The sequence below is a fragment of the Mytilus californianus genome, unplaced genomic scaffold, assembly GCF_021869535.1.
Source record: "Mytilus californianus isolate M0D057914Y unplaced genomic scaffold, xbMytCali1.0.p SCAF_1, whole genome shotgun sequence".
Lineage (NCBI taxonomy): Eukaryota > Metazoa > Mollusca > Bivalvia > Mytilida > Mytilidae > Mytilus > Mytilus californianus.
Genome location: NW_026262581.1, coordinates 106,309,237 through 106,336,103, shown reverse-complemented (window position 1 = coordinate 106,336,103; position 26,867 = coordinate 106,309,237). Strand labels below are relative to the sequence as shown.

The following is a 26,867-nucleotide window of genomic DNA, read 5'->3' as shown; positions in this document are numbered from 1 at the left end:
AAAAATCCTGTTTATCCATATTTTACTTATAAATGGACTTAGTTTTTCTGCCAGTTAACATTACATTCACTCTGTGGTTAAAGTTTTTAAAATTTTAATAACTTTCTTAAACTATCCTGGATATGTACCAAATGTTGTGAAGTCCTTGTCACACAAGCATTTGAAATTGGATATTTTGGTAGTATAAAAAACTCACATTACTTTCTTGATTATTTATTCCATCAGTAACATCGATACATATACAATAACATTATCTTATTTGATTAAGCTCTTCTGGCTTTATATAGCAAATATGAAACAATGAAAGGAGCGCATTTAACAATGACAGGATCATATTAAACAAAGGAAGGAGTTTTAAACAAAGAACGGAGTTAAGTTAAACAATTAATGGATCTTTAAATACATTATAACAAAAGGAGTAATAAGTGGAGTGCAATTTTAAATACATGTTCGCGCCTCGTGACACTCCCCACTCAAAGTTAAACAATTATAAGTGTCACTGAATTAAATGTTCATAAATGTCTTGTTCCATATTAAAGTCTGACACATATGTTTGTCCATCAATAGTTGAAAGAGTTCTTTGAAAAGTAAGAATCAATGTCTGCTGAATAGTTGAGTTGCCGATGGTCATCAGGGATCTCTCATCATTTATTACATCGTCGTCATCATCACTGACTATAATTACATCATTTGTATTATTGTTAATGTCACTATTAGGCTGATCATTCGACTTGCAGCAATCAGAAATGTTATCATAAGAACTGTGTCGGCTCTCCGCATCACTCGTACCACACGAATCAACATCTTTGCTTGTATTTTCACATTCTTCTTCATGCTTATCTGTAGCTGTACAGTCATTTATTTCATCATCACTGATATTATCCAAACTGTCTAGAAATTCTTCAATACTCATTGATGGTACTACTTTTTGTTTTTCCGTTTCTATAGCATCGTTAATCAGGTCTAGAATGGTATCATCCTCGCTAACATCATCATAATATTGTTCATTGTTGCTACTTGACCTTCTTTCTGCAGATAACGATTTACATCTAGCCAACTCTTCTTTGATGCCATGAATGGTAGTTAAATGATTAAACAAGTAACCTCTTCTGATAAATGTTGAACTGCAGTTATCTTCTGTGCAGTCAAACGACTCTAGGCCAGCATAGTGTTCTTTTATATGGCGTATGAGATTCTTCTCGTATTTATATTCCTTGTAGCAAATTAAGCAAGTGTACATCGTGGCTACGGTAACTATGTGAATGAAGATTTAATTCAATAGATCGGTTTTTATACAACCACATAGACACTGAATAAGAAAATCGTGCAAAATCAAGCTCCGTTTAAATTTCAGCTCTGTTTAAATTTCAGAGATTGAATGCTTCATTAAACACAATATAACATTTGGGCACACTCTATTCATTTGAATTATTTCTAAATATAACTTTATACAAATATTATCAACACAACAACACATATATATTGATCATAAATTTAACTCTTGAATTTTCTTTTTGGCAATTTCTGCCGGCGTCCGGATAGGTCTTTTTGGCATTTCTCTATATTTGGGAATAATTGCCAAGTCTTGTGATTTTGGATCATCGTTTGAAACTTCATCTATTTCGACCAATTATATTTCCATTGGCTAATCTCACTTTAACCGACCTTAACTGGCCATCATTACTTTGAATCAACTTTACAATCCTCCCCAATTTCCACATTCCTTTTGGTAAATCTTCTTTTATTATTACTACACTCCCAATACTTGGAGATATTGTAGACTTTATTTTTCCACACTTTAAGTTAATTTGTTTTCTTTCTCTTAAACTTAGAAGATATTCTTCTCTCCAAGTTTTCCAAAACGAGTTTAATATATTTTGTCATTTTCGCCATAGCTCCTTCAGTTTTTCAGATGATGTTTCACAATGTTTGGTAAGAAGGATCTTTCAGATCATAATCGACATCAGGAATTCGGTTTTGTGAATTAATTGCAAGGAAATGATTTGGGGTTAAAGTTGTTCTCGATTTCAGTTCTTCATCGACATACACTAATGGTCTCGAATTTATCACAGCTTCTATTTCTTTCAACAGGGTCAATAACTGAACATCTGAAACGAAACGTTTTCTCAATGTTTTCCTTAGACAACGCTTTACGAGCCCAACTAAATGCTCATAGAATCCACCCATCCAAGGTGCAAGTTCTGTTATAAATTTCCATTGAATTCCATAGCTGGACATGTAATTTTGTACTATTTCATTTTTGATAATTGTATTTTCCCAGACTGATTTTATGGTTTCACTTCCTAACTTAAACTGAGAAGCGTTATCACTAATAACCTCACTTGGTGTTCCTCTTGTCGATACAAATCTACATAATGCACAAATGAATTCCTCAGTTGTCATGTCATTCACAATTTCCAGATGAATGGCCCGTGTCGCAAATCATGTAAATAAACAAATCCATCTTTTCTTCATCACAGTGCCATCATTCACATAAACTGGACCACGGTAATCAAGACCAGTTCCTTGAAAAGGCAAGATTCTGGAGACTCTTGATCTTGGAAAAGGAGCCATATTTGGCATTTTGAAAGAACCATCTTCAAATCTCTTGCATGTTTTACAATGCCGTAATATTTGCCTTACAGTAGCTCTTCCTTGTGGAATCCAAAACTTGTTCCTGATCCTACACAATGTATGAGAAACACCACTATGAAAAAGTTCTTTGTGAGTTTTTTCAACAAGAAGTCGAGTGAATGTCTCCCTACGAGGAAGAAGAATAGGAAATTTAGCACATTCACTAATATCAGCATTTTCAAATCTTCCTCTGCAACACAACAGGTTATCATTATCTAAGAAAACTCCTAATTGAACTTTTAAATTGTTCTTCGGACCTGTATGAATTGAGTTAAACACATCAGCAAAACTCTTTCTTTGAACACTTTGAATCCACTTTTTCTCAGCTTTCCTGGTTTCTTTAACAGATAAATATTTCTCACTATTCGAGGGAATCCTTTTGATCTTTGAAATGAATCTTTCACTCCAGGCAGTAACTCTAATAAGTTTGTGGTATGATGAGAATCTTCTGATATCTATGTTGTATGGCATTTTATTACTCGTGATTTCTTGTCCATTTTCACTAACAAATGCACTTTCCTTTTGGTTTTCACTTGTTCTAAGTTCACTTTTGAATTGGTCATTAACTTTCTGATTAGCAGCATCATCATGATGAATCTTTTCCCAAGTATTCTTGTCTTGTTTTAGCCAACTAGGACCGTGCCACCAAAGGTGATCACTTCTGAGTTTTTGTACTAACGTTCCACGCGTTGCGACGTCTGCTGGGTTTTCTTTTGTAGAGACATACATGAAACTTATATCTTTATGGCTTGTAATTTCTTGAACTCTATTTTCAACAAAAACTCTAAGACTTTTCTTTGTTGATAGCCATTTCAACACACATTGTGAATCTGTCCATAGAAGCGTCTTGTCAATCACTAGTGTCAGTTCTGTTTTTACGAACTTCAGACTTCTAACACCAATGAGAACTGCCATTAGTTCTAACTTAGGGATGGTCATACCCTTAATAGGGGCTAGCCTCGATTTTGAGAAAATCAAATCACATTTTGTTGCTTTTCCGCTTGATTGATGAATGTAAATCACAGTTGAATAGGCTCTTTTCGATGCATCACAGAAACATAATAACTTATATTTCACATTATTTTGGTTAGCTTCTAATCCTATGAATCTTGGAATAGAGACTTCTGAGATTTTCCTTAATTCGGCACTTATACTAATCCATTTCAACTTATCATATCCACATATCTCATCATCCCATTTTAAGTTCCTTTTCCATAAATCTTGAAGAAAGATTTTACCACTGACTATGACAGGCGAGAAGAAATCCATTGAATCAAACACTTCTGCTAATTCACTCAATGTTTTTCTCTTTGTTGAAATTCCAGAACACATTGTATTTTTTGCTGATTTCACATATATAACATCAATGTCAGTATTCCAGAGATGACCAAGTACACATGTTTCAAACACATCCGTCCTGTCTTTGGTCTGCAATAATTCATTGAACATTTTACTACTGGAAATCCATTCTCTTAAATTCATTGCAGCATTTTGAAATATATGTTTAGCTTCTGAATAAAACTCCAATGATTCAGCTACCGATGTACAACCAGAGATCAAATTATCAACATAAATGTTATCTTTTATTTTCCTGGCTATAGGCGACTGATACGTGTCTAAATGACTTTCGACTGTAGCTGCTAATAGAAATGAACTTGAGATTATTCCGAAGGGAACTATGCAAAATCTAAACTCCTGAAGGTTGGCATCCGAAGCATACCCATCTTTGTAATTCTTTAGCCAAAGAAATCGTGTAACATCACGATCACTTTTCTGTAATCCAACCTGGAGAAATGATTTTTCTATGTCAGCAACAATTGCAACTTGATTCAAACGAAATCTCATAAATATTCCACACAGATTCTTTAAAAAGACTGGTCCGCGATATAAGCACTGGTTTAGACTATTGACTTCATTATTCGGTTTTGCGACGCATCATAGACTATCCTCAACTTCGTAGTCGTTTTATTTGTTGTTATAACAGCATGATGTGGAATATAATGTTTCAATCCCTCTGTACTATGTTCTTCCACTTTTTCAACTATACCTTTATCTTATTGATCTTGAATAACAGAATTATATCTTTCCAGTAATTCTGGTTTCTTTTTTATCCTTGCTAAACATGATTTTAGTCGAGACAAAGCTAAAACTCTATTCAATGGTAAGTCAACATTGTCATTCTTCCATGGCCATGTCACGTAGTACCTCCCATTTGAATATTCTAACGTTAGTCAACATTGTCATTCTTCCATGGCCATGTCACGTAGTACCTCCCATTTGAATATTCTAACGTTTCCTTGAACATTTCTAAGGCTCTAGAGTCTTCCGTCGATTTGTCATCGTCACTTATTCCTATTGACTCCAAATTCCACAGATTTGTAATGTTAGGGACAGACGTAATACATGTATCAGTCTTCTGTACATTTGATCCTGTGTATGACATTATCAGAAAACTACTCTCAATATCCTCTCGTGAATAATCATTTTCTTTAGTTCTTCCTGTGATTATCCATTCCAACTTAGAAGCTAGTAGATACAAGCCAGGTTGAATTTCAATCCTTTGTCCAAGAATGAAATCAAAATAGTGATCATTTCCAATCAACAAATCTACAGTAGACCTTTCGCATTGGGTTGGTATGACATCTGCTAATTCAACGTCCATTACAAAATGTCTCACATTTTCAATCGAAGATGTATCTAATCTTCTCCGTTGAACAGTTCCACTGATAACTGGCACAATGTTAGCCGAAATTTCCAACACTTTTCCATTATTCAATCGAATACATAAACTAGTTGATGCGGTTTTCACAGTTCTGGCCTTCTCACTTCCAAACGTAACTATTGTAATGTCCTCGTCTCCTTCAGATTTCAATTTCAACTTTGAGGCTTACTTTTGAGAAATGTAGGTTCTCTGAGATCCGGAGTCAAACAACAAACTGGTTGTTTGTTTTAAAGAATCATTTGGATTGTTCACTTCAACTTTAGCGGTCTGCATAAGAACAATTTCACTAGATGATATCAACATATTCTCCGATGTAGTTTCTCTCTGTTCACTTAAACTTGTAAATGATTGTTCCACGCCACTACTTAATCCACTAGAAGAATTATCATATTCCTCACTCAAATGGACACTTGTTAATACTGATCTGAACTTTTTGGGGCATAACCTCCGGTGATGACTGTTCAAAACACCACAATGTATACACAATTTTCCTTTCTTACAATCAGCTGATTTATGTGTCTTACGTAAACACTTGTAACAACTACCTTTCAACTGAGCTTTCCTTTCATCAATGGTTTTGTATTTAGGACATTCATTACTCCAATGCTTTCCTTGACAAAATCTACACTTATCAAAATAAGATGAGTTCTGCGAAGTATCATTTCCAATCACTACAAGTGCTTCGGCTGTACTTCTGTTTTGAAACTGACGTGATCCGTTTTGGAATTTAGAAACATTTCCTTGAAACTGATTTCGTTTTGACAAAGAATTTGCTCCGTTATTGTTTAGACTATTATGACGATCCTTTTGAACATCACTTTTATCCGACCTTTCCTTTGCCACTACATAATCCATTAATCTATTACATAAAGATCGCACACACCATTTTTCTTTAGTTCCTTTTTGAATTTCAAGTTGCAGCATCACTTCCTGTGGTAATTTTGAACGCACCATTGAGACAAATATATCTTGGTCTACACTTTGTTTCTATACTTCAAGACTTCTTAAATGACGGTTCACTTTATCTATGAATAACCTCAGTAAATATGTTTTATTCGAAGGGCATTGTAAATTTATATCTCACAGTAGTGCAAATCAATCACATCTTGGGCATTCCCAAACCTTTCTTTAAGAATATTCACTGCCACAATATAGTTTTCATGCGACACATTTAATCCAGAAATCGCATATATTGCGTCAATGTTTGAAAGCCTTTTGTTTTGATCAATAGTAGATTTAAAAGAATCCCAGAACTCATTCCATTTTGTCTTGTCACCATTAATGGAAATTATATCAATTTATGGCAATTTCACATTTGTTTCTGTACTTTCACCCTTTTGTTGGCTCTTTATGAATTCATCTTGTTGTTTCAATTGTGTTTGTATTATATCTTTCATTTCTTGCTGAAGTTGAATTAAATCTGACAGATTGATTTTCTCTACATTTTCTGTAGTTTCTAATTTAATATTATCAACTAACCTTTCTTTCAAGTTCTCTAGGTCCAAATAACAGTCTGTTGCGTCTGAACATAACTTGCAATCTTCATCTGCCAATTTATCTGCTGTTCCAGATTGATCTTCTTCTAATGAACTAGCAACTTTGATACTTTGAATTTCCAATTTGTTAATATAAACTTTCAATTTTTCAATACACTTGGGGGATTTGTGCACCATTTCCTGACATTGCGAATTAGAAATTTCCGCATGTAGAATTGAATTCCCTTCTTGAATTTCCGTGTATAACATATTCCTATATCTGGTTCTAACACTTTTCATATGGCACAAAGTCGTCATCTTGTATTCGTTTGAAGTTAACAGAATTGTTCCCTATTCCCGGGTTCCTGCACCATAAAATGTTGTGAAGTCCTTGTCAGACAAGCATATGAAATTGGATATTTTGGTAGTATAAAGAACTCACATTACTTTCTTGATTATTTATTCCATCAGTAACATCGATACATATACAATAATATTATCTTTTTTTGATTAAGCTCTTCTGGCTTTATATAGCAAATATGAAACAATGAAAGGAGTGCATTTAACAATGACAGGATCATATTAAACAAAGGAAGGAGTTTTAAACAAAGAACGGAGTTCAGTTAAACAATTAATGGATCTATAACAAAAGGAGTAATAAGCGGAGTGCAATTTTAAATACATGTTCACGCCTCGCGACACCAAACTTGGACAGAAGCTTGTTTATGATCAAAAGCTAGTATCTAGAAGGAAATTTTGTAAAAATTTATTTCCTGTTTTTCCTAAAATTACTTATAAATGGACTTAGTTTTTAGGCAGTTAAGCTGCCTTATGCTACCACTCTAGATTTGTGTTCTTCCCACTGAATGGTGTAAAAAGTGCTATTGTTATTATCTAGCTGGCTAATATGTTATTAATAACTAATTGGGCACTTTTTTCATACTTTCAATTCTGGAATACAAAAAATATGACCGGAAAAACCTTAAATGATCGTCGAACCACCCAAAATTTTTGAAGTTGCACATAGGAAGTAGTGCTCAATAGAAATCTGTACGTAGTTTATTATCCCATGTGTTTTTGGCTAAGATGTCAAAGATCAATTGTATGAAATATTTCATCGCCAAAAATCTCTAATTACAAGTTGTTTACATTCCCCATGTAATGGCGAACGGCACAGAAATATTGTTCATGTACACCAAATCTCTATGATAGAGGAAATAAAGTTATACATAGTAGTCTAAGTTGGCTGTAATTTTAACTTACACGAATTGTAAGCTAGTAAGTATTTTGATGTTATAAAGTAAGTTTTGTTTATCATGATCTTCTTTTCGTTTAAGAATATTGTGATTAATCAATTAATTTCAATTAAATGTATGCACATTTAAATTCCTTTCTTTTATTAAATTATTCCGTTCATCAGTGACATCGCTAAACTTGCCAAATAAAGTTGTTATTGTTTTATGAATGACAAAGATGAAAATCGACGTTGATTGGATGTTTTAAGAAATGTGGACAACTCGTCCCCTAGACAAGTCGGACCGAGTCCACTCGGCCCCCACTCGCACCGTCTAAGAAGACAACTTGGACCGCTTGTCAGATTTACTTATGGTTTCATTAAATGTTAGACTAACATGTCTAGCGGAGCCATCAATCTTTCGTTTGTGCCTTGGGGTCTATTTAGGGGTATTTTGAGGGGCCTTAAGAAGGGAGGGGTTTACTATAGAACCCTATGGGATTTTATTTTTTTTTCAATTTTCAAATGACTATTACTTGAAAACAGTAAGTGATAGACACACACGGTCTTCATTAATAATAACAGGACAATGGAACAAATCAAATAAAATATTGGGTGAGTCCCTGGGGGGTCATCCCACCCCCTTCAATTTGAAAATGTGTTTTTATCTTGTAAACGGTCGCGATCCCCACCCCTAAACCATATATATACTTGTATGGGACAATAAAACAAATCAAATGAAAATTTGGGGGAATCCCCAGCGTCACCCCATCCCCTTCTGTTTGAGAACTTGTAAACGGTCAAGATCCCCACCCCTACTGCATATATATTCTTGTATGGAACAGTAAAACAAATCAAATGAAAGATAGGGAGTCCACAAGAATGTTTGACCAATTGTTTTATAATCACCTGTCATTTTACTCCAAACTTTTACATTTACTATGGGCAGGTCAATCAGACCTCACCTTTGATCCCTGTAGTAGTAAACCTTTGGCTGATTTGTGTCTCATAACTTTTGTACTGTAGAACCCAAACGCATTGTTCCTGCCAGGGAAGCAAGTCAATTCATACTATTACAAACTCGTAATACGTCAACTTGTACCACTAAAAGTCAACTGGTACCATCATTAACTACCAACTAGAACAACTGCAATCATTGCGAACTTGTACCACTGCAAACTCATCATTAAAAATATACATTGATATATGCATTGCTTTTCAAAACCTTGATAAAATATTAATTAATTTGCCTTAATAATCAATTCATTAAATAAACATACATGTACAATATACGAATGTTTAATGTTTGTTCTTTCAAATCTAAAAAAATTAAGCAACACTGCCACAGTTTTCATAATTACGTTTGCCTTGGTTTTTGGTTAACTGCCTATAGCGCTTACAGTGCTTTAATTCTTCCAGTTAACATTACATACAGTCTGCAGTAAAAGTTTTTAGAACATTTATTAGATTCATTAACCATCCTGAATTTTTACCAAACTTGGATAGAAGCTTCTTACAATCAAAAGATAGTATCTAGAGGAAAATTTTTAATAATTTTTTCCCCATTTTTGTTGAGCCTGCGACTAACAGCAAAAGTAGGCGAGACACTGGGTTCCGCGGAACCCTTACAAATTTTTTGTAAAAATAATACCAAACTACTGTTGAAATCATTTTCCCCTACCACAAAGAGTAAAAAAAAAAAACATTCAATTGATTGTTCATTTGTTGAAATAACAGGACTTGAAAAACCTTTCAATAATTTATATATAACAAGGAAAGTCACATTAATGAAAAACACATGATAAATTACATAATGTTGTAATTTTTTCAGAGATATGCTCGTGGATTGTTGTGTGATGTTTTTATTTCAAACCGCAGTGATTTCTCTCTTGGAGGATTTCAATATTCTGCCGTACTAGAATATTATTTCTTAGCTGTAAGTACTTCTTTATATAGAGTGATCTTCATTTTGTGTAAAAACTCTTTTTTCAATACCATTTGTTTATTTAAAAGAACTATTAAGACTTGTTTTACTGGAAGCTATGTTTTCTGTTGTTATACTTACAATGTATATTATTGGAAGAGGTACACACACCATATCATGTATACAGATGACTTTCCATCTGGCATATGTTCGTGACCTTTTTTCATGGTTTAAAAAATGTTTTAACTTTGTTTAATTTTCATGATAAGGTCAGGTTACTTTTATGAAGATGTGACTTCATTTGGTATATAGATATTTTAGGAGTCATCTGACCTTGACCTCTTTTTATAGTTCAGTGATAATTATGAGAATTTTGACTTTTCATGCTAAGCTCAGTTCCTTACTTACTATGAGTAATAAGGTAACTATACTGACCATCACTCCTGTAGTAGTAGGTAATTATATACAGTCTATAGAATGGTTGTAAATTATACATGTTTATCTGGCCTTGACCTCTTTTGATGATTGAATGAGCAACATTAAGTTTTCAACTTAGGTCAGTTTCTTGGTTACAATACAAAGAAAAACCAACTATATTTGTTTCATAGAATCATTGCCAAAATAAAAAATAATAAAAAAAACACAGCACAAAACATTTAGGAAGATCTATCACAACCGTGCCAAAACCAACTGTTGCTCTGGAAGGTAAGCAGCTCATGCTCTACTATTGGCCCTTATAGCAAAGCTCATGGCTAGTAAAAACTGGTGTATAGTCATATTCAGTGATGTCATCAACATCTGACAACCTGGCAGATGATCAGATTGAAAAATCTCAAGTCAGAGTATATTTCCAGGTGTGGCATAAAAAATGGGTCAATTAAGAGGTATTAAGGTATATATGGACCTTTTGGGTAAAATGGTTTTGTTTACACCACAAAATCTACTCTGAGTGCAGACAAACATCAGGCTTCAGGAAATTATTTTAGGAATAGCATGCCCTAGATATATAAAATTAAAATGCATTTTATGCTTCAGAAAATAAAAACTTAACTGGATGTTGCTGTCCACTTTTTTTCATTTCTGCAGAAGGTGCCAAAATAAACAAATTTTTTTGAGAACTTTCCCCTGTGTAATAATCAAGATAAACTGTATTGATTGGCAAGCACGATAGAGGGACAATAGATATCTGACAACAATAGATTTAAACTGTGTAACTGATTGGACTGTATCAAATGAAACTCAGGTGTTTGTTTATTTCATCATCTTCTGAAGGAAGAAAAAGTGGACAGCAAAATCCAGTTAAGTTTTTTTTATTTTCTGAAACATAAAATGCATTTGAATTTAATACTTGTATATCTAGGATATGCTATTACCTAAAATGTTTCCAGATGCACAGGTTTGTCTGCACTCAGAGTAAATTGTGTGGTGTAAACACAGATATTTTAGCCAAAGGGTCCACATGAACCTTGAATAATATTATAGGTAGTATGTCATAATTTTATATATTTTGCAGATGAGTCAATCATCGTCAAATAATGATGGAAATACCAATCCAGGAGGAAGTGATATACCTATACAACTTATAGTAACACTTCCAACAGTAAGTTGTCTCCCTTGCCTCTAAACAATTTACTAAATCAGGGAGATTAGAATTTTTCAATATAACTAACAGTTACTCTCAACAATGAAAAGTCTTTGTTTGTTGTCTTTATAAATAAGTGTTGAATTCTAGGAGGCAGTGATATCAGAAAACAACACAGTCACATTGGTCTATGCTTAATAAGTCAAGTAAACCAACACCTTCTGGCTGCACATTCTGGTAGAGTAATCAGGATTGATACCGAAGTATGCTGTGGTTTTCTTAAAACATCATATTAGAACAAACTATAAAAAGACAACAACATCCTGGTTACAGGAAAGAAATTTATTTCCATGGCCGACATATTCCACCACTGAGAGTCTTCAGGACAATATAAAGATTGTAAACAAACACTGAAGTACATTAAATGAGGTTCATGTGGGTTTACAGAAAGGTTAACAGGAAGTGTCCTCACAATTATTGGTATGACAATGTTAAAAAGAAAGTTTAAGTAAAAGTTTATAATAAATTGTCCGTATCATTTCTAAAATGGACAACACTGGACATTCCATACCATTTCAACTGGCTTCACTCTGAAGGAGGTACTGCTTCTAATTGCGGCTGGATGTGACATGTATGGTTGTTGCACATGTTTGGAATTGTAGAAATTGTGGTAAATCTGTATAAATTTGAGGTTTGGTACAATATCCATATGTTTTAAGTTCATTCTTGTAAGTATGTCATGTGGTTCTTGTGGTTCATTCTGTTTTGGGTTCCCTTCTTTGATTCTTGAAGCACAAGTTTGTCTGACAGCTGTATTTGACTTTCACTTTAGATAAGGAGTCAATTGCTATCATTATATGACACAAATGTATTAACAAATGTGTTAATAGACTTGAACGACTTTTATTTGTAGGTACCACAGACCATTACCTACATGTTTTATGACTTTGACCAAGAGAACCCAGAGTTGACAGTATTTGATATCAGTCCGTGTTTTTCAGGAGCAGATACAATCAGTTTTAAACTAACATTTTTTGGTAAATCAATTAAACTTGTTATGTACCCCTTTTCAGTGTCATCAGTGAGTTTTTAATCTTCAAAACAAAACAAAATTCAGGGACTTCTAAATTTGAACAGAAATTTTCACCAAATGTTTGACAATTTACATGAAAAATTGACATTTATCTTGTATTTTAAGATATTTGATTCAGTATTATGCCTCATCTAACCATCCTTTGACAGGAAAAGAATTACATGATGATTGAAGCAACATCTGATGATTTGCTGAACTTCAAATTAGTTTCTTATATAATTTTGAAAAAAAAATGATAGGTTTCTCAAGAGAATGTATTTATTAGAGAAGTAACCTAATGAAAAAGGCCTTATAACTAAATTTGTTGTGATGGAATTGAAGTAAATTTAAATTAAAGTCCCTTGACCTAACTTGTTTCACTTGAGCAGTAATGATGTCCATGAATACTTTAGTTCAGGCTCCTGGCACATACAGAAATAGGCAGGATAAAACATGTTTGAAGGCACTAACCATCCACTTTACCTGGCACAGTGGTGTAACAGTACAACATATTAAAGAACAAACTTTAAAAATCAGTTGAAAAGGGCTTAATTCATCAGATCGATACTAAGCAGAAAAACATCTAATAAAAACACAGACCGGATGTGGCAGGGTATTTATAAATCGCTCACAACAAAAAAAGACACAAAGTACAGATCTGAGAGTACCTTAAGTTACTAACAGCTAGTTCAAAGCCAATAACAACTAAAAAAAAATTTATGTATCTACAAGACTAAAATACACACATTTTGTAATTTTTTGTGCTTTTTATACGACTGCAAAAAATTTTTGAGGTCGTATATTGGTATGACGTTGTCGTCGTTGTCCGAAGACACATTGGTTTTCGCACTCTAACTTTAGTTTAAGTGAATGGATCTCTATGAAATTTTACCATAAGGTTCAATACCACAAAAGAAAGGTTGGGGTTGATTTTGGGGGTTATGGTACCAACAGTTAAGGAATTAGGGGCCAAAAAGGGGCCAAAAATAAGCATTTTTGTAACTTCCGGACAATAACTTGTGTGTTAGTGTATGGATCTCTCTGACCTTGTACCACAAGGTTCCATATCACAAAGGGAATGCTGGGATTGATTTTGGGGGTAATTGCCTTAAAGTTTTAGGAATTAGGGGCCAAAAAAGGGGCAAAAAACAAGCATTTTTCTAGTTTCAGGACAATAACTTGTGTGTAAGTGTATGGATCTTTCTGAAATTGTACTACAAGGTTCCATATCACAAAGGAAAAGCTGGAATTGAGTTTGGGGGTAATTGCCTAAAACGTTTAGGAATAAGGGGCCAAAACGGGGCCCAAAATAAGCATTTTTTCTAGTTTCCAGATAATAACTTGTGTTTAAGTGTATGGATCTCTCTGAAATTGTACTGCAAGGTACCATACCACAAAGGGAAGGCTGGGATTGATTTTGGGGGTAATTGCCTCAAAATTTTAGGAATTAGGGGCCAAAAAGGGGCAAAAAACAAGCATTTTTCTAGTTTCAGGACAATAACTTGTGTGTAAGTGTATGGATCTTTATGAAATTGTACTACAAAGTTCCATATCTAAAAGGGAAAGCTGGGTTTGAGTTTGGGGGTAATTGCCCTAAACGATTAGGAATTTGGGGCCAAAAAGGGGCCAAAAAACAAGCATTTTTACAGTTTCCAGACAATAACTTGTGTTCAAGTGTATGGATCTCTCTAAAATTGTACTGCAAGGTACCATACCACAAAGGGAAGGCTGGGATTGAGTTTGGGGGTGATGAATCATTAGGGGGTTCAAAAAATTGGGGGGGGGGGGGGGGATTATTTTTTCCTTTTTTTCCTTTTTTTTTTCCTTTAAAATTTTACATTTTAAGTTGGTTATTTTTTATTTATATATAAAAGCAAATAATAATGATATGGTTTGATTTCATCAAAAATTGAAATTTTGGGGTTCTTTGATGTGCTGAATCTAACCGTGTATTAAGATTCTTAATTTTTGGTCCCGTTTTCAAATTGGTCTACAATAAGGTCCAAAGGGTCCAAAATTAAAATTAGTTTGATTTTAACAAAAATTGAATTCTTGGGGTTCTTTGATTACCATGTATGTATTTAGATTTTGGATATTGGACCATAATAGGTAAATTAAAAATTTTTAAGTTCTTAGACCACATTCATTCTGTGTCAGAAACCTATGCTGTGTCAAATATTTAATCACAATCCAAATATAGAGCTGTATCAAGCTTGAATGTTGTGTCCATACTTGCCTCAACTGTTCAGGGTTCGACCTCTGCGGTCGTATCAAGCTGCGCCCAGCGGAGCATTTTATTATTTGATTGTACATGTAATGATATATATAATTTCAGGAACTTTTGATACCCCTGTAAGAGTATACAAACAATTGTTTTTGTTTGAAACACTAAATGCTATAGCAGCTGCAACAGGAGCATCACCACTCAGGATTACCTCCCCTCAGTTTTACTTTCAGGATGATAAAGCATTCTTTGTGGCTACATTAGTGGATGCTGCACCTGTTCTTGGTAAGATAACATGCTATGTGTTTCATTGATATCAATAGTATTATTTGTTATATACCTATTAGTAAATACAAGTAAATTGTATGTGTAATATGTTCAATGGCAATTGTGCTGTATCAGCTATCCGTGATGATATCGATATTAGTCACAGTTTCAAAGGCTTTATTAAACCTCTTATATGTATAATGTCATGTAATTGCTATCAGTCACAGTTGCAAGGTTTAATCAAACCCTATATCTGTATTACGTCATGTCACATGAAAAACATCTACTCGATTTATATAATAAAGTGTATATGATATTACTTTTTCGATATCACAGACTATATCAACCCTCAAACAATATTATCTCTGGAGCAGAGCTCTAGGAATTATATTGGTGTCTTGGCTTGATCTAGATGTGGTATTGAAAAAGCCATATGCTATTCTCTATTTATTATGCCCTCCCACTTCTAGACTGGGTGGTCTATGACATTTACCTTGACCATTCTGTCATCTATTCTGCAGTCCATCCGTCCAAACAGAAAACAATTTCATTACATACTGTAAGGTTCAATGAGGAATACTTCGTTGTTTGGTATAAATCTGATAATGATATGTTTCAGTAAGTAAAAATAATCAAACATTTTTCTGTTAATAGCTTTAAGAACAATATTTCTTCCTTTTTGTCTCAATTAAAAGTCCCTGGCGGGGGTTATTGCAATACTGCATTCCATTGTTGTCATTATGATCAACATTTAGGTTCAATTTGTGGTTTAAATTTTTTTAAAGATCAATAACTTTATAAAACTTTCATCAAATTTCATGAAACCTAGACAGGCGCTGCTCCTTGATAAAAAAACAGTTTCCAGAGCGAAATTATAAAAACGTTTATTTATTGATGTTCCGTATTTTACTGATAATCTGATTTTTTGAAAACATATTGTTTTTATTTCTAATATTTTGCCTTTTTTCAATCATTGATAAATGACTCATAAATGGACTTAGTTTTTGGTAGTCAACGTTACACTTTAACTTCTACGGCAGCAATCTCAGCCAAGACATAGGGTTCCAAGAAACTTTTTATGAAACTTTTTCTTATATATCCTACTTTTTTCCTGTCAGAATTATTAATGGTAAGACTTTTTACATTCAATGCTTGTATTGACCTGAATTTTCAACAGAAGTAAAACTGGTTATGTTTATAAGTTTTCATTAATCCTGTATCAGCTGTCTAAAGCACAGGCACTTGTCTCAGAATTTTTTCCCCTATATACCTTAATATAACACAAGGTAATTAACTCGCATTTTTTGAAAAATGTCAGCCTGTCGCGAAATTCCGTTATATGTCGATTTCTCAGTTGTCAACCCCACTAAAACTTGTTATGTCGTAAATCTAAATTGATTTTTCTACACAATGGTGTATGACAAGCCTACTTTTGTTTTCGGAATCATCTGTAGCAATCCTATTCAAGTATGTCAATCGTAATTATTTCGTCTACCGACACCAAATTGTAAACATACGTCTCACAGTAAAAGGTATCTTCCCACTCTCTTTATATATCTCGGTTTCCGATTGGTCAATTTTTATGGGAAGGTCTTATTGTTTCTCGGAGTTATCTGATCTTATTTCATTTCATACGTAAAGTCCAGAGAGAGTCTGAATGACATTGACGTAATGGGAAAATTTATGTCTAAAAAAAGAAACTCGTAACTTATTAGACAACCACAAATAACACTTGTAAGATTTTTTTTCACGGTATCTTATACAATTTTACCTACTGGGTGATATGTTCTATTCAGACAAAAACTAAATAAGTTTTTTTAAAATAATTTTTATAATTAATCATTTACTGCGAGTTTTGTGTTTCCAATCTGGCGTCGGAAGACGAAATAATGACGATTGACATACTTGGGTAGGCCTGCTACAGATGATTCCGACAACAAAAGTAGGCGTGTTATACTCCATTGTGTAGAAAAATCAATTTAGATTTACCACATAACAAGTTTTAGTGGGGTCGACAACCAAGAAATCGGCATATAACGGAATTTCGCGACCGGCTGACATTTTTCAAAAATGCGAGTTAAGTACCTTGTGTTATTAGGGTATATAGGAAATCTTTTTCTGAGACAAGTGCCTGTGGTCTAAAGTGATACATTTAATGGCTTCAGAATATGGTAGTTTTTAACAAAATGTGCTCATGTTTAATCTCTTAATGTTATTAACAGTTTTGGGATGTATTTTTTTGTAGATAATATGTTAAAAACATGTTAGTAAGTAGAAAAATATGTTAAAAACATGTTAGTAAGTAGAAAGTAAGTTAACTTCTATTGACAACAGATTCTTTAATAATTTTCTACAGTTAGAACAGTAAAAAAGCATCTAAGTTATGGATTTGATTTAACTCATTTTATTAATATTTTCAGCCAAATTCAAGCAGATTCCTGGAATGGTTAAACAGAACCACAATGACATCAGTTATACAAGTATATCCTCAGCACAAGACTGTGCCAGTTATTGTTATAGTAATAAAAACTTTACCTGTCTCAGTTTTGATTACTGTCCAGCATCACAGATTTGTTCCCTCAGTAAAGATGGACTAGATGATGGAAAAACGCTAGCAACTAATGCTCAGTGTAGTCATTACATAAGTAAGTATTGTGATGCCATAGATATCAAGTGGAAAATGAATATTCAACTCTTTTTATTTAAAGTTATAACCCCTAGAGTAAAGGAGAAGGACTTGTATGTTCACCAAATATCAAAATTGGATGTTTTTTTAAGATATTTTTTTAGGTGTCTAAATAATGTCTTAAAGAAGATGGCATGTTGGCAAAATATTTTTAGAGCATGTGTCTGAAGTTTGTGTAGTTTATAGAATCTCAGAATGTGTTAATCAACCTACCAATAGTTGGTGTAATTTTGGCGTGAAAAGTTTTAATCAAAACATAATTATTTTTTATTGAAGTACTTAAATTTGATATGCAAAATTTGAGAAAATTAGAAACTCATTGGCTTTTAAGACTAGTTTTACCCCTTATTCCCAATATCAGCTAAAATTTATGGTAAAAATACTATTATTTTTAATGGCAAGAAGGTTAATATCCCACCTGTCTATTGATATGTAAATGATTTTTATTTCAAGATGAATTGATTGCTTTAAGCAGAGTTATCCCCATTTCTCAACAACACTATGCTGTGGTCATTGACAATAATATTGTCTGCTTTCAAAATTGAAGAATTAAAAAGATTAGTTTGACAAAACTAATTGCCAATTCAGAAATACTATGATAATTTGCTGTTTTAGAATATAATGCATTCTGGGTACTATTTTCAAAAGTTTTGGCTAAGAACATGCTGAACAATGGAAAATCCGAAATTCAATCAGTAAGGTGAGTACTATTGATAAAAACTAAACAGGCAAATGATGAAAAGTTGTAAGTAGAAGTAATCACCTGGAATGGACTTTTCAAGCTATTCATAATAATAATCCTATAGTATGAGTCAAATACAAAAAAAGGATGAAGCAAGACTGTAACAAACAGAGAAGAATTGTAACGTACAATCTGTAATTTTAACTGTTTGCTTTGTTTTACTTTCAGAAACAATAAATATGAATTCCAGACCAGAGGTACCCTTGCAGACAGCTTGGATGAATCTAAAGAACAATGTTACAAAAGGAGCAGTTCAGATAACTATTAACTTCCCAAATAAGGTAAAACAGGGCATTTTAGTATGAAGTATTGGAAGAATATTTCGTATTAAAACTTAAGAGTTACCTCCCATTTTATATCTATATATATGTTCTGTTATTATGTTTTGTGTTGTGGGCATTCTAGTTAAAAAAAACTTGTGTCTAATCCTTTTGGATGAAAAATATGTAAAAACTAAACCAAGTTAATCTATCTATATATACCAAGTTTTTCAGGAGATAACTTTTTCACTTGCTATAAAGTTATGAAATTTGGGGAAAAAAGATATTTTGAAGTTAACAAAATTTATTTTCATGTTTAAAATTTTTAAAGGAGCTATAATAGTATTTCTTGATTATTTCTATAAAAAAAACATTTGAAACCTGTGTGGTTAGGCTGAAGGGCTTTCATTTTTTTTCCATACCTAATCCTATTGGACTTTATAATTTGAAGAATGATTTGAATATAATCCAATTACACTAAATGAAAACATCTTTTTTTTTTAAAGAATATGCAGTACACAGCATCAGATATTAGTAATGCTATTACCACTGGACAAAACAGAAATCCATCAGCTGGTAAGTTTAGTTTCTTCTTGTTACAAATGTAAAGACAAATAAAAAATTGAAAAATACCATGGAGCCATTGCAAAGTCATATGGCTGTAAAAGATGAAACGATACACAATATTCCACAAAATATTATACAAAACCGAATTTTAGTCATATGAACCCTGTTACAAACTATGAGTGAAACCCATTGTTTGGAAGGGTTGTCAGTGCTGGTTTCTCATTGTTATGCTCAGATTACAGGAAAAGGTATAACAAATGTCCCATGAAAGCATTGTTAGTTAAGATAAGAAGAAAAAGTCCCAAATTTAAGGGAAAAAACAGAATACGTTTTATACTAGGATTTACCACCAGATGGAACAGGGGATAATGACATGTATTGGTACTTGCCAAGTTTTATACTCGCACATTTTCAAAGGGAGAGTAAATGTGTAAAATCTTATGTAAAGGAATTGTATGGTATCATAGATAATGATTCATTACATTTTAAGATTTTTGATGAAAGAACTTAAAGGAAACAGCTTTGCCCCAAAAAATATGTGACATAAGTTTAAGCAATCATAAAAACAAAGAAATGTATTCACAAAAAGCTACTAATGCATATAATATATATACAATATGTCTCATTATATACTCCATCCACATCTCCTTTTATTGATAAATACTGTAAAGCATTTTTCTTCTTCATACTAGTAACTATATTTTATTGGAAGAAGTATTCCACAAATTTGAATTGTTATAAAGCTTTTCTTTGTTCAGACCATGAAACTTAAATATCGACAAAACAGTAACTTCTCATAATACTGTTAGATAAGATACTTTTCAAAATTAAATTAATCAACAGTGAATGCAAAAAAAGATCTAGCTATATGAATGTTATGTATTGTTTTAGTGTCTACACTGAATCAGTTCCAGTTATTAAACAACAAGGTAGTACCAAACTACGATGACCTGATTTTGACGGGATTGTCTGTGGATGATTGTGCTGCCTCATGTGTGACTGAGGACTCTTTTGTTTGTTCCTCATTTGAATATGACTACAACTCAGGAACTTGTTACCTGTCTCATATTCATCCAGATGAAACTCCTAAACTCATCAAAAATCAAAATGGATTTGATTTATATATACGTATGTATTGTCTGATTGTATATGAAATGTGTTAGCCTGTAATGCCTTTGATATACATAAATCAAGCTTCCCAAAAATTCTTATTGAGAACATATATATTGTAACTGGTTCAGGCGCGGAACAAGCCATTTTTAAATGAGGGGTTCCAACACATGCAAGTCATATAAAAAGGGAGAGTTCCAACCATATGTCCCCATACAAAAGGAAAGCATTAGTTATCAAACAAAAAGGGGGTTCAAACCACGGGAACACCCCTGGATCTGCCACTGTGGTTTGTTTTTCTGTTTGTCACTTACCTGTGAAACAAATATTGTCTGCAAGATAACTTTAGTTTGCTTAGGAGTAGGATCTTATAAAGGATAAACTTTTTAAGCCCCTTTGATCTAAGAAATAACAAAGTTTTATAAATCTGGCAAATAACATACTTCAGAAATATTAACTCTTTTAGATATCATTAAAAATCTATTTTGAATTTTTCTTAAATTATTAATATTTATAAATATATCAAATGTAGATAATCTCTTGAAAGAATACATCAACAATGTTAGAGATTCTAAATAAATCACAGCAAAGATGTCTAGAAAGGGCTAAACATGAAAAGGGTATTTACCAAAATAAGTTGGTTTACATTACATTGGTTTACATTAAGATATGGTAGAACAGATCTGCAGTGGAGAACATGATTACAGCGCTATTTATCATGTGTAAATTACACTATTGTTGATTGTACAGCCAAGTTCACAAGATACATGTTATTAACTTGTATTTTAGGTGATTATACAGCAAAGTTCTCAAAGATTGCTGGTACAACTGTTTTGTCCAACTCGGACACAATCTATCAGAACATTTTCGATGAAAACCAGTGTGCCAAACTGTGTGTGGACTATAATGGATTTAGCTGCAAGTCATTTGACTTCTGTACAGATATTGGGACCTGTTTCTTGGGAAAAACTCATTACTATGACGCACCACAAACCAATATTAAATCTGATCTTCTTTGTAATCACTGGTCAAGTAAGTTAAACAAAAGTGCTACTTCAATATGTATTATAACACATTCTTTGATGGCAAATAACATTTCAGTTGCATTTGCCTTAATAGAAACAAACAAATATATGTGGATCTAGTAACATTGTCTTTTTTGTTATACATGATTTCTGTCTCTGCCCATGCATATTTAAATGATTTATTTCTCATTGCTTAATATTGTATAATGGTACCACATAAGTACATATATCTACAGAAAAACCTGCTTTAGAGCCCACCTGTATTAAGCAAAACCCTGTGTTATAAGACCATTAATTTAAGGTCCCTCTGTAGTGCATTTCATATAGATTGAACCTGTATTAAAAGACCACCTGTCATATGAGACCACTTTTGTTGTCTCCCCTTAGTGGTCTCTTAAAACAGGTTTCATTGTATATATAATATGAATTATAATTGAACCAAATGTTCTTTTCAAAAGATGAGAGTAATAATTGTATTATAAATTGTGTTATTGCATTTATATTTATATTTATGTTTATATTGAGTTATATGACCGTCTGCAGTCTTCGGAGGTAATCTCGATGGTTAATTAGATGGTGTCTAGACTTAAATAACACGAAATGCTGATTTATATATGCTGATTTATATTATCAAGTCCATGTATTTTATGTCCCCCACCGTAGCGGAGGGGGCATTAAGTTTTACCCTTGTCCGTCTGTACGTCCGTCCGTACGTCCCAAAATTGGTTTCTGTTCTCTAACTTGAGTTTGCCTCAACCAAATGTAATGAAACTTATACACAATGCTTATTACCACAAAACACAGATCAAGTTTGAATTTTGGTGGCGTCACCTTAACCGTTCTAGAGCCTTAACCATTATTGAGTTATGCCCCTTTATAAATCGAAAGATTGAAAAATTTTTAGTTTCCATTCTGTAACTTAAGTTTGCCCCAACCAAACATTATGAAACCTATACACAATATTCATTACCACAAAACTAAGATCAAGTACAAATTTTTTGTTTCTGTTTTCTAACTTTAGTTTGCCTCAACCAAATGTTATGAAACTTATACACAATGCTTATTACTACATAATACAGATTAAGTACGAAATTTGGTGGCGACACTTTTACCATTCTTGAGTTATGTCCCTTTGTAAACATAAAAATTGCTGAATTTTTTAGTTTGTCTCAACCAAATATTATAAAACTTATACACAACTGTTCTAGAGATATGCATGTTGACAAATAGAAAAATTGCTGAATTTTTTGTTTCTGTTCTCTACTTAAGTTAGCCTCAACCAAATGTTATGAGACTTACACACAATGCTTATTACCACAAAACTCAGATCAAGTTCAAATTTGGGTAGCGTCACTTTATTGTTCTTCAGTTATGTCCCTTTATAGCTATATGATATGCAAGCGGGGGCATCATCTGTGTCCACATGTGGACACTATCCACATTTATTAAATGTTTATTATAGACTTTTTGTAATTTGGATATACGTTTTAGTATGTTATAAATGAAATATGAGAGTTTGAGTCAAATTGGTGATCATGAATTTGACAGCTAATGCCTCTTCAAAGGAGATTTTATCTAAGACAAGAATTTTCCGTTGAAATATGAAAGGTCTGAAGAGGTAACTGATGAAAACTTCAAAATATAATAAAAAAAAATGTCAACTTTACAGGAAATTACATGGATGATTTTAAGAAGAAAGCAAGATCTCAAATTCCACTTGTAAATAACAGAATCATTTCTGGGATAGATGCTTCTCAGTGTGCCAAATTATGTGTTCAAGAGGAGACATTTAGTTGTGCTAGCTTTAACTATTGTGGCAACTTGACTGAATGTAGACTTACTTCTAACTCCATTAAAGGGGGTCAAGTCATAGCTCAGACAAATGCATACTGTGATCTGTATACAAGTAAGTATAGTTTTACATTTAGTTACCATAGTAACCAATATGAAGAAGTAAGAGTCACTTATGATTCAGATGTAGAGTCACATTGATCAGTTATTTAGTACATTTCAGATCATTTAAAAAAAGGCATAAAAACAAACTTATAAATTTACAATGTGTCCAATCTTTTTCTCCCATGATAAGCATAAATAAATAGTTTGATTATCATGCAAAAACACCATCAAAGTTTGTGGATTCATTCAGTAAATTAATGTTTCCCACTATGTTAAATGGGAATGATACATGTCACTAATGAGTTATGTTTGCAGGTGGATGATCTGTGGAATGATAAGTGTCACTTTTGAGTTATGCTTGCAGGTGGGTGATCTGTGGAATCAGCTTGACAACTAAGGATTGCACTTGAGTTACTCAAGAACAAGTTTGCAAAATCAACCTTTTTTTTAATCTGGGGTATAATTTTCAAGAATCTTTTTCTCTGAAACTACAAAGCAAAATGTTTTGAATCTTAAGGAGACATAAAGTTAATCAAGTGGCAGACATGGGGGTATTGGTGGCACAAATCTTATTGAAACTCTGGGTAGAAATCACATTTTTATGTTCTCTAAATCTATTTGGTCAATTTTAACCCCATTAGTATGTATAACTTCTAGAGGCAATCTTAATTCTAATAAGCCAATTTTTGAAAATCTTTTCAGTTTAAACTACAAGGCAAAACATTTATAAACTTGAGGGGATTGATGATAACAAAACCATCTGAAGGAAAATTTGTCTGAAATTTTTTCTTCTCTTGAGAGCAAGTAAATTTGCTATCGTAGCAATTAAGGCTCCTAGAACCATCTTCTTTATATTCAACTAAAAGTCATAGTTATTGTTGGTACAAAGAACTGTATACTTTTTAATTTACATATAAGAAATTTTTATGTGTTTATAAATTTGAAATTTACAAATATTGGCTGAATGTGCACGAAAATGGTTCCAGGAATACTAGGATGTACAATTATATCCCAGGAATTCTGTATAGCGGGTTATTTTCGCGGGTGTAAAATTTCGCGATTTACAGGCAACAAAGCATACAAAAAATTTTGGCGGATTCTTTAATCCCAATTAAATATTTTAGCGGATACTGAAATGGTTGCTGTTACAAAGTTGTACAAATTGACAAACAAGGGCATTTTATTATGGTTAAATAATTGTTTTACCTGCATGACGTCTTATTTATTGATTATATTTTGATACAGTTAATCAATAGAATACCGGTACATAGTTATTTGTTACAGGTGTACAAACTTCTTGTAAATGTTACGGTTAATAAGTTACTAAATTGAACGGACCTTTGATGTACTAATTAGATTATAAAACTTAATCATGAGTGACTTGCAACTCTTATATGATTTGACACTAATTGATAAGGATAAAATACCTGACAAGCGTACCTCTTACACTCTTGTATTATTATTAAGTTTATTATGTAACCAATAAACTAATTAACACATAACAGTCAGTGACCAATGGCCTTTGGCATTTATGTTGTTTAAATTAACATAAACCGTTATTGATCTGTCAAACGGAAAGAAAATAGATAGTTTACAAAACTCTTTATCTATTAGAAAGTATTGAATGTATGCAGAAATTTTCGCAGAATTTATTTTCGCGATTTCCCCTGACCCGCCAAAATAAGCAAAAATAAACACCCCACGAAAATAACCCGCTATACGGTAGTATTTTTATAATATTGCTGTTACTAATCTAATGACAGTAGTTGAAAGGTAGTTTTAAAAATCTATAATTGGTGTCTAGAAAAAGGATGAGCATATATGTTTTCACCATCTTTGTAGCATATATATGGAGTTATAGTAAGTTTTTATGGATTCTCAATTTTTAATACATTTCAGAAGTAAGATATTTTTTCAACTTTACTTTAAACCTTTTTCAGGACAATCTTTCCCTGATGGAACTGCATATACTCCTAATGCATCGAAGTACTATGGAACAAAACCAACTAAATCAGGGTACACGGGAGGTAAGATCACTTGACATGGTTTAGTATCTTGAATGGAATGAATTTCTCAAAGAAATCTTGCTAGTTATATAGCAATACTATCATGATAAAAAATTAGCAATTAGTTAGCTATAATAAAACAAACTCCATTACATTTTTAAAATTCCTGGGACTTAATGAAGGTCTAGTTCAATTTTCAAGATTTTAGTATATCTCCTTTGTGAGTTATCGCCATTTTTAATATCCAAAAGTGGAATTTTTAAATATTTTACTCTTGTTATCTTTTTTATGACTAAGCATGATGTCTTGTCTCACAATAAAAATTGGAGTGACAGATTTATTTGAAAATTATCTATTTCCTAAGTGGTAATGATTATAAGCTATATTATTAGACATTTTGAAGTTAATTACATTATTAATTATTAATTAGATCTGGGTTATATCTTAGCATATAATATCATTGGAGTGATAGATTTATTTGAAAATTTTCTGTTTCCTGATAAGATCTGTAGGACTGTATATATAAAGTTTGAAATTTACTGGAAGGACTGTATAAATGAAATTTGAAATTTACTGTTCATTATTAGACATTTTGTAGATAATTAAGTCTCCCTAAACCATATATATTCTTACCCCCACCCCCTTTCAATTTAAGAATGTGCTTTTATCTTGTAAATGGTTGAGATCCCCACCCCTAAACCATATATTCTTGTATGGGACATAAAGACAAATCAAATGAAATATTTGGGGAGTCCCCGGGTTCACCCCCATCCCCCTTCTTTTTGGAAACTTGTAAACGGTCAAGATCCCCACCCCGAAACCATATATCTTCTTGTATGGGACAATAAAACAAATCAAATGAAATAAAAGGCGAGTCCCCTGGGGTCACCCCCACCCCCTCCTGTTTAAGAACTTGTAAATGGTCGAGATCCCCACCCCTAAACCATATATATTCTTGTACGGGACAATAACACAAATCAAATGAAATATAGGGGAAGTCCATGGGGGTCACCCCCACCCCCCTTCTTTTTGAAATCTTGTAAACAGTCAAAATCCCCACCCTGAAACCATATATATTGTTGTATGGGACAATAAAACAAATCAAATGAAATAAAAGGCAGGTCCCCTGGGGGTCACCCCACCCCATCCTGTTTAAGAACTTGTAAACGGTCGAGATCCCCACCCCTAAACCATATATATTCTTGAATGGGACAATAAAACAAATGAAATGAAATATAGGGGAAGTCCATAGGGGTCACCCCCACCCCCCTTCTTTTTGATAACTTTGTAAACAGTCGAGATCCCCACCCCTAAACCATATATATTCTTGAATAGGACAATAAAAGAAATCAAATAGAATTAAGGGGGAGTCCCCTGGGGTCACCCCCACCCCCTTCTTTTTGAAAAATTGTAAACGGTCAAAATCCCCACCCCGAAACCA

At 32.9% G+C, this 26,867-nt stretch overlaps 1 protein-coding gene across 2 annotated transcripts in view; it reads left to right on the top strand.

The window, feature by feature from the left end:
• Positions 1 to 26,867, top strand: part of LOC127729081 (uncharacterized) — a 51,554-nt gene that overhangs the window by 21,277 nt on the left and 3,410 nt on the right. For both annotated transcript variants that reach the window (XM_052236744.1, XM_052236746.1), the window contains exons 10-20: positions 9,897 to 10,001; positions 11,503 to 11,589; positions 12,485 to 12,608; positions 14,979 to 15,152; positions 17,555 to 17,779; positions 18,731 to 18,843; positions 19,329 to 19,398; positions 20,281 to 20,517; positions 21,289 to 21,531; positions 23,194 to 23,430; positions 25,361 to 25,447. In XM_052236744.1, coding sequence (XP_052092704.1) covers positions 9,897 to 10,001; positions 11,503 to 11,589; positions 12,485 to 12,608; positions 14,979 to 15,152; positions 17,555 to 17,779; positions 18,731 to 18,843; positions 19,329 to 19,398; positions 20,281 to 20,517; positions 21,289 to 21,531; positions 23,194 to 23,430; positions 25,361 to 25,447 — 1,702 coding nt within the window. The remainder of the gene's footprint in view (positions 1 to 9,896; positions 10,002 to 11,502; positions 11,590 to 12,484; positions 12,609 to 14,978; positions 15,153 to 17,554; positions 17,780 to 18,730; positions 18,844 to 19,328; positions 19,399 to 20,280; positions 20,518 to 21,288; positions 21,532 to 23,193; positions 23,431 to 25,360; positions 25,448 to 26,867) is intronic.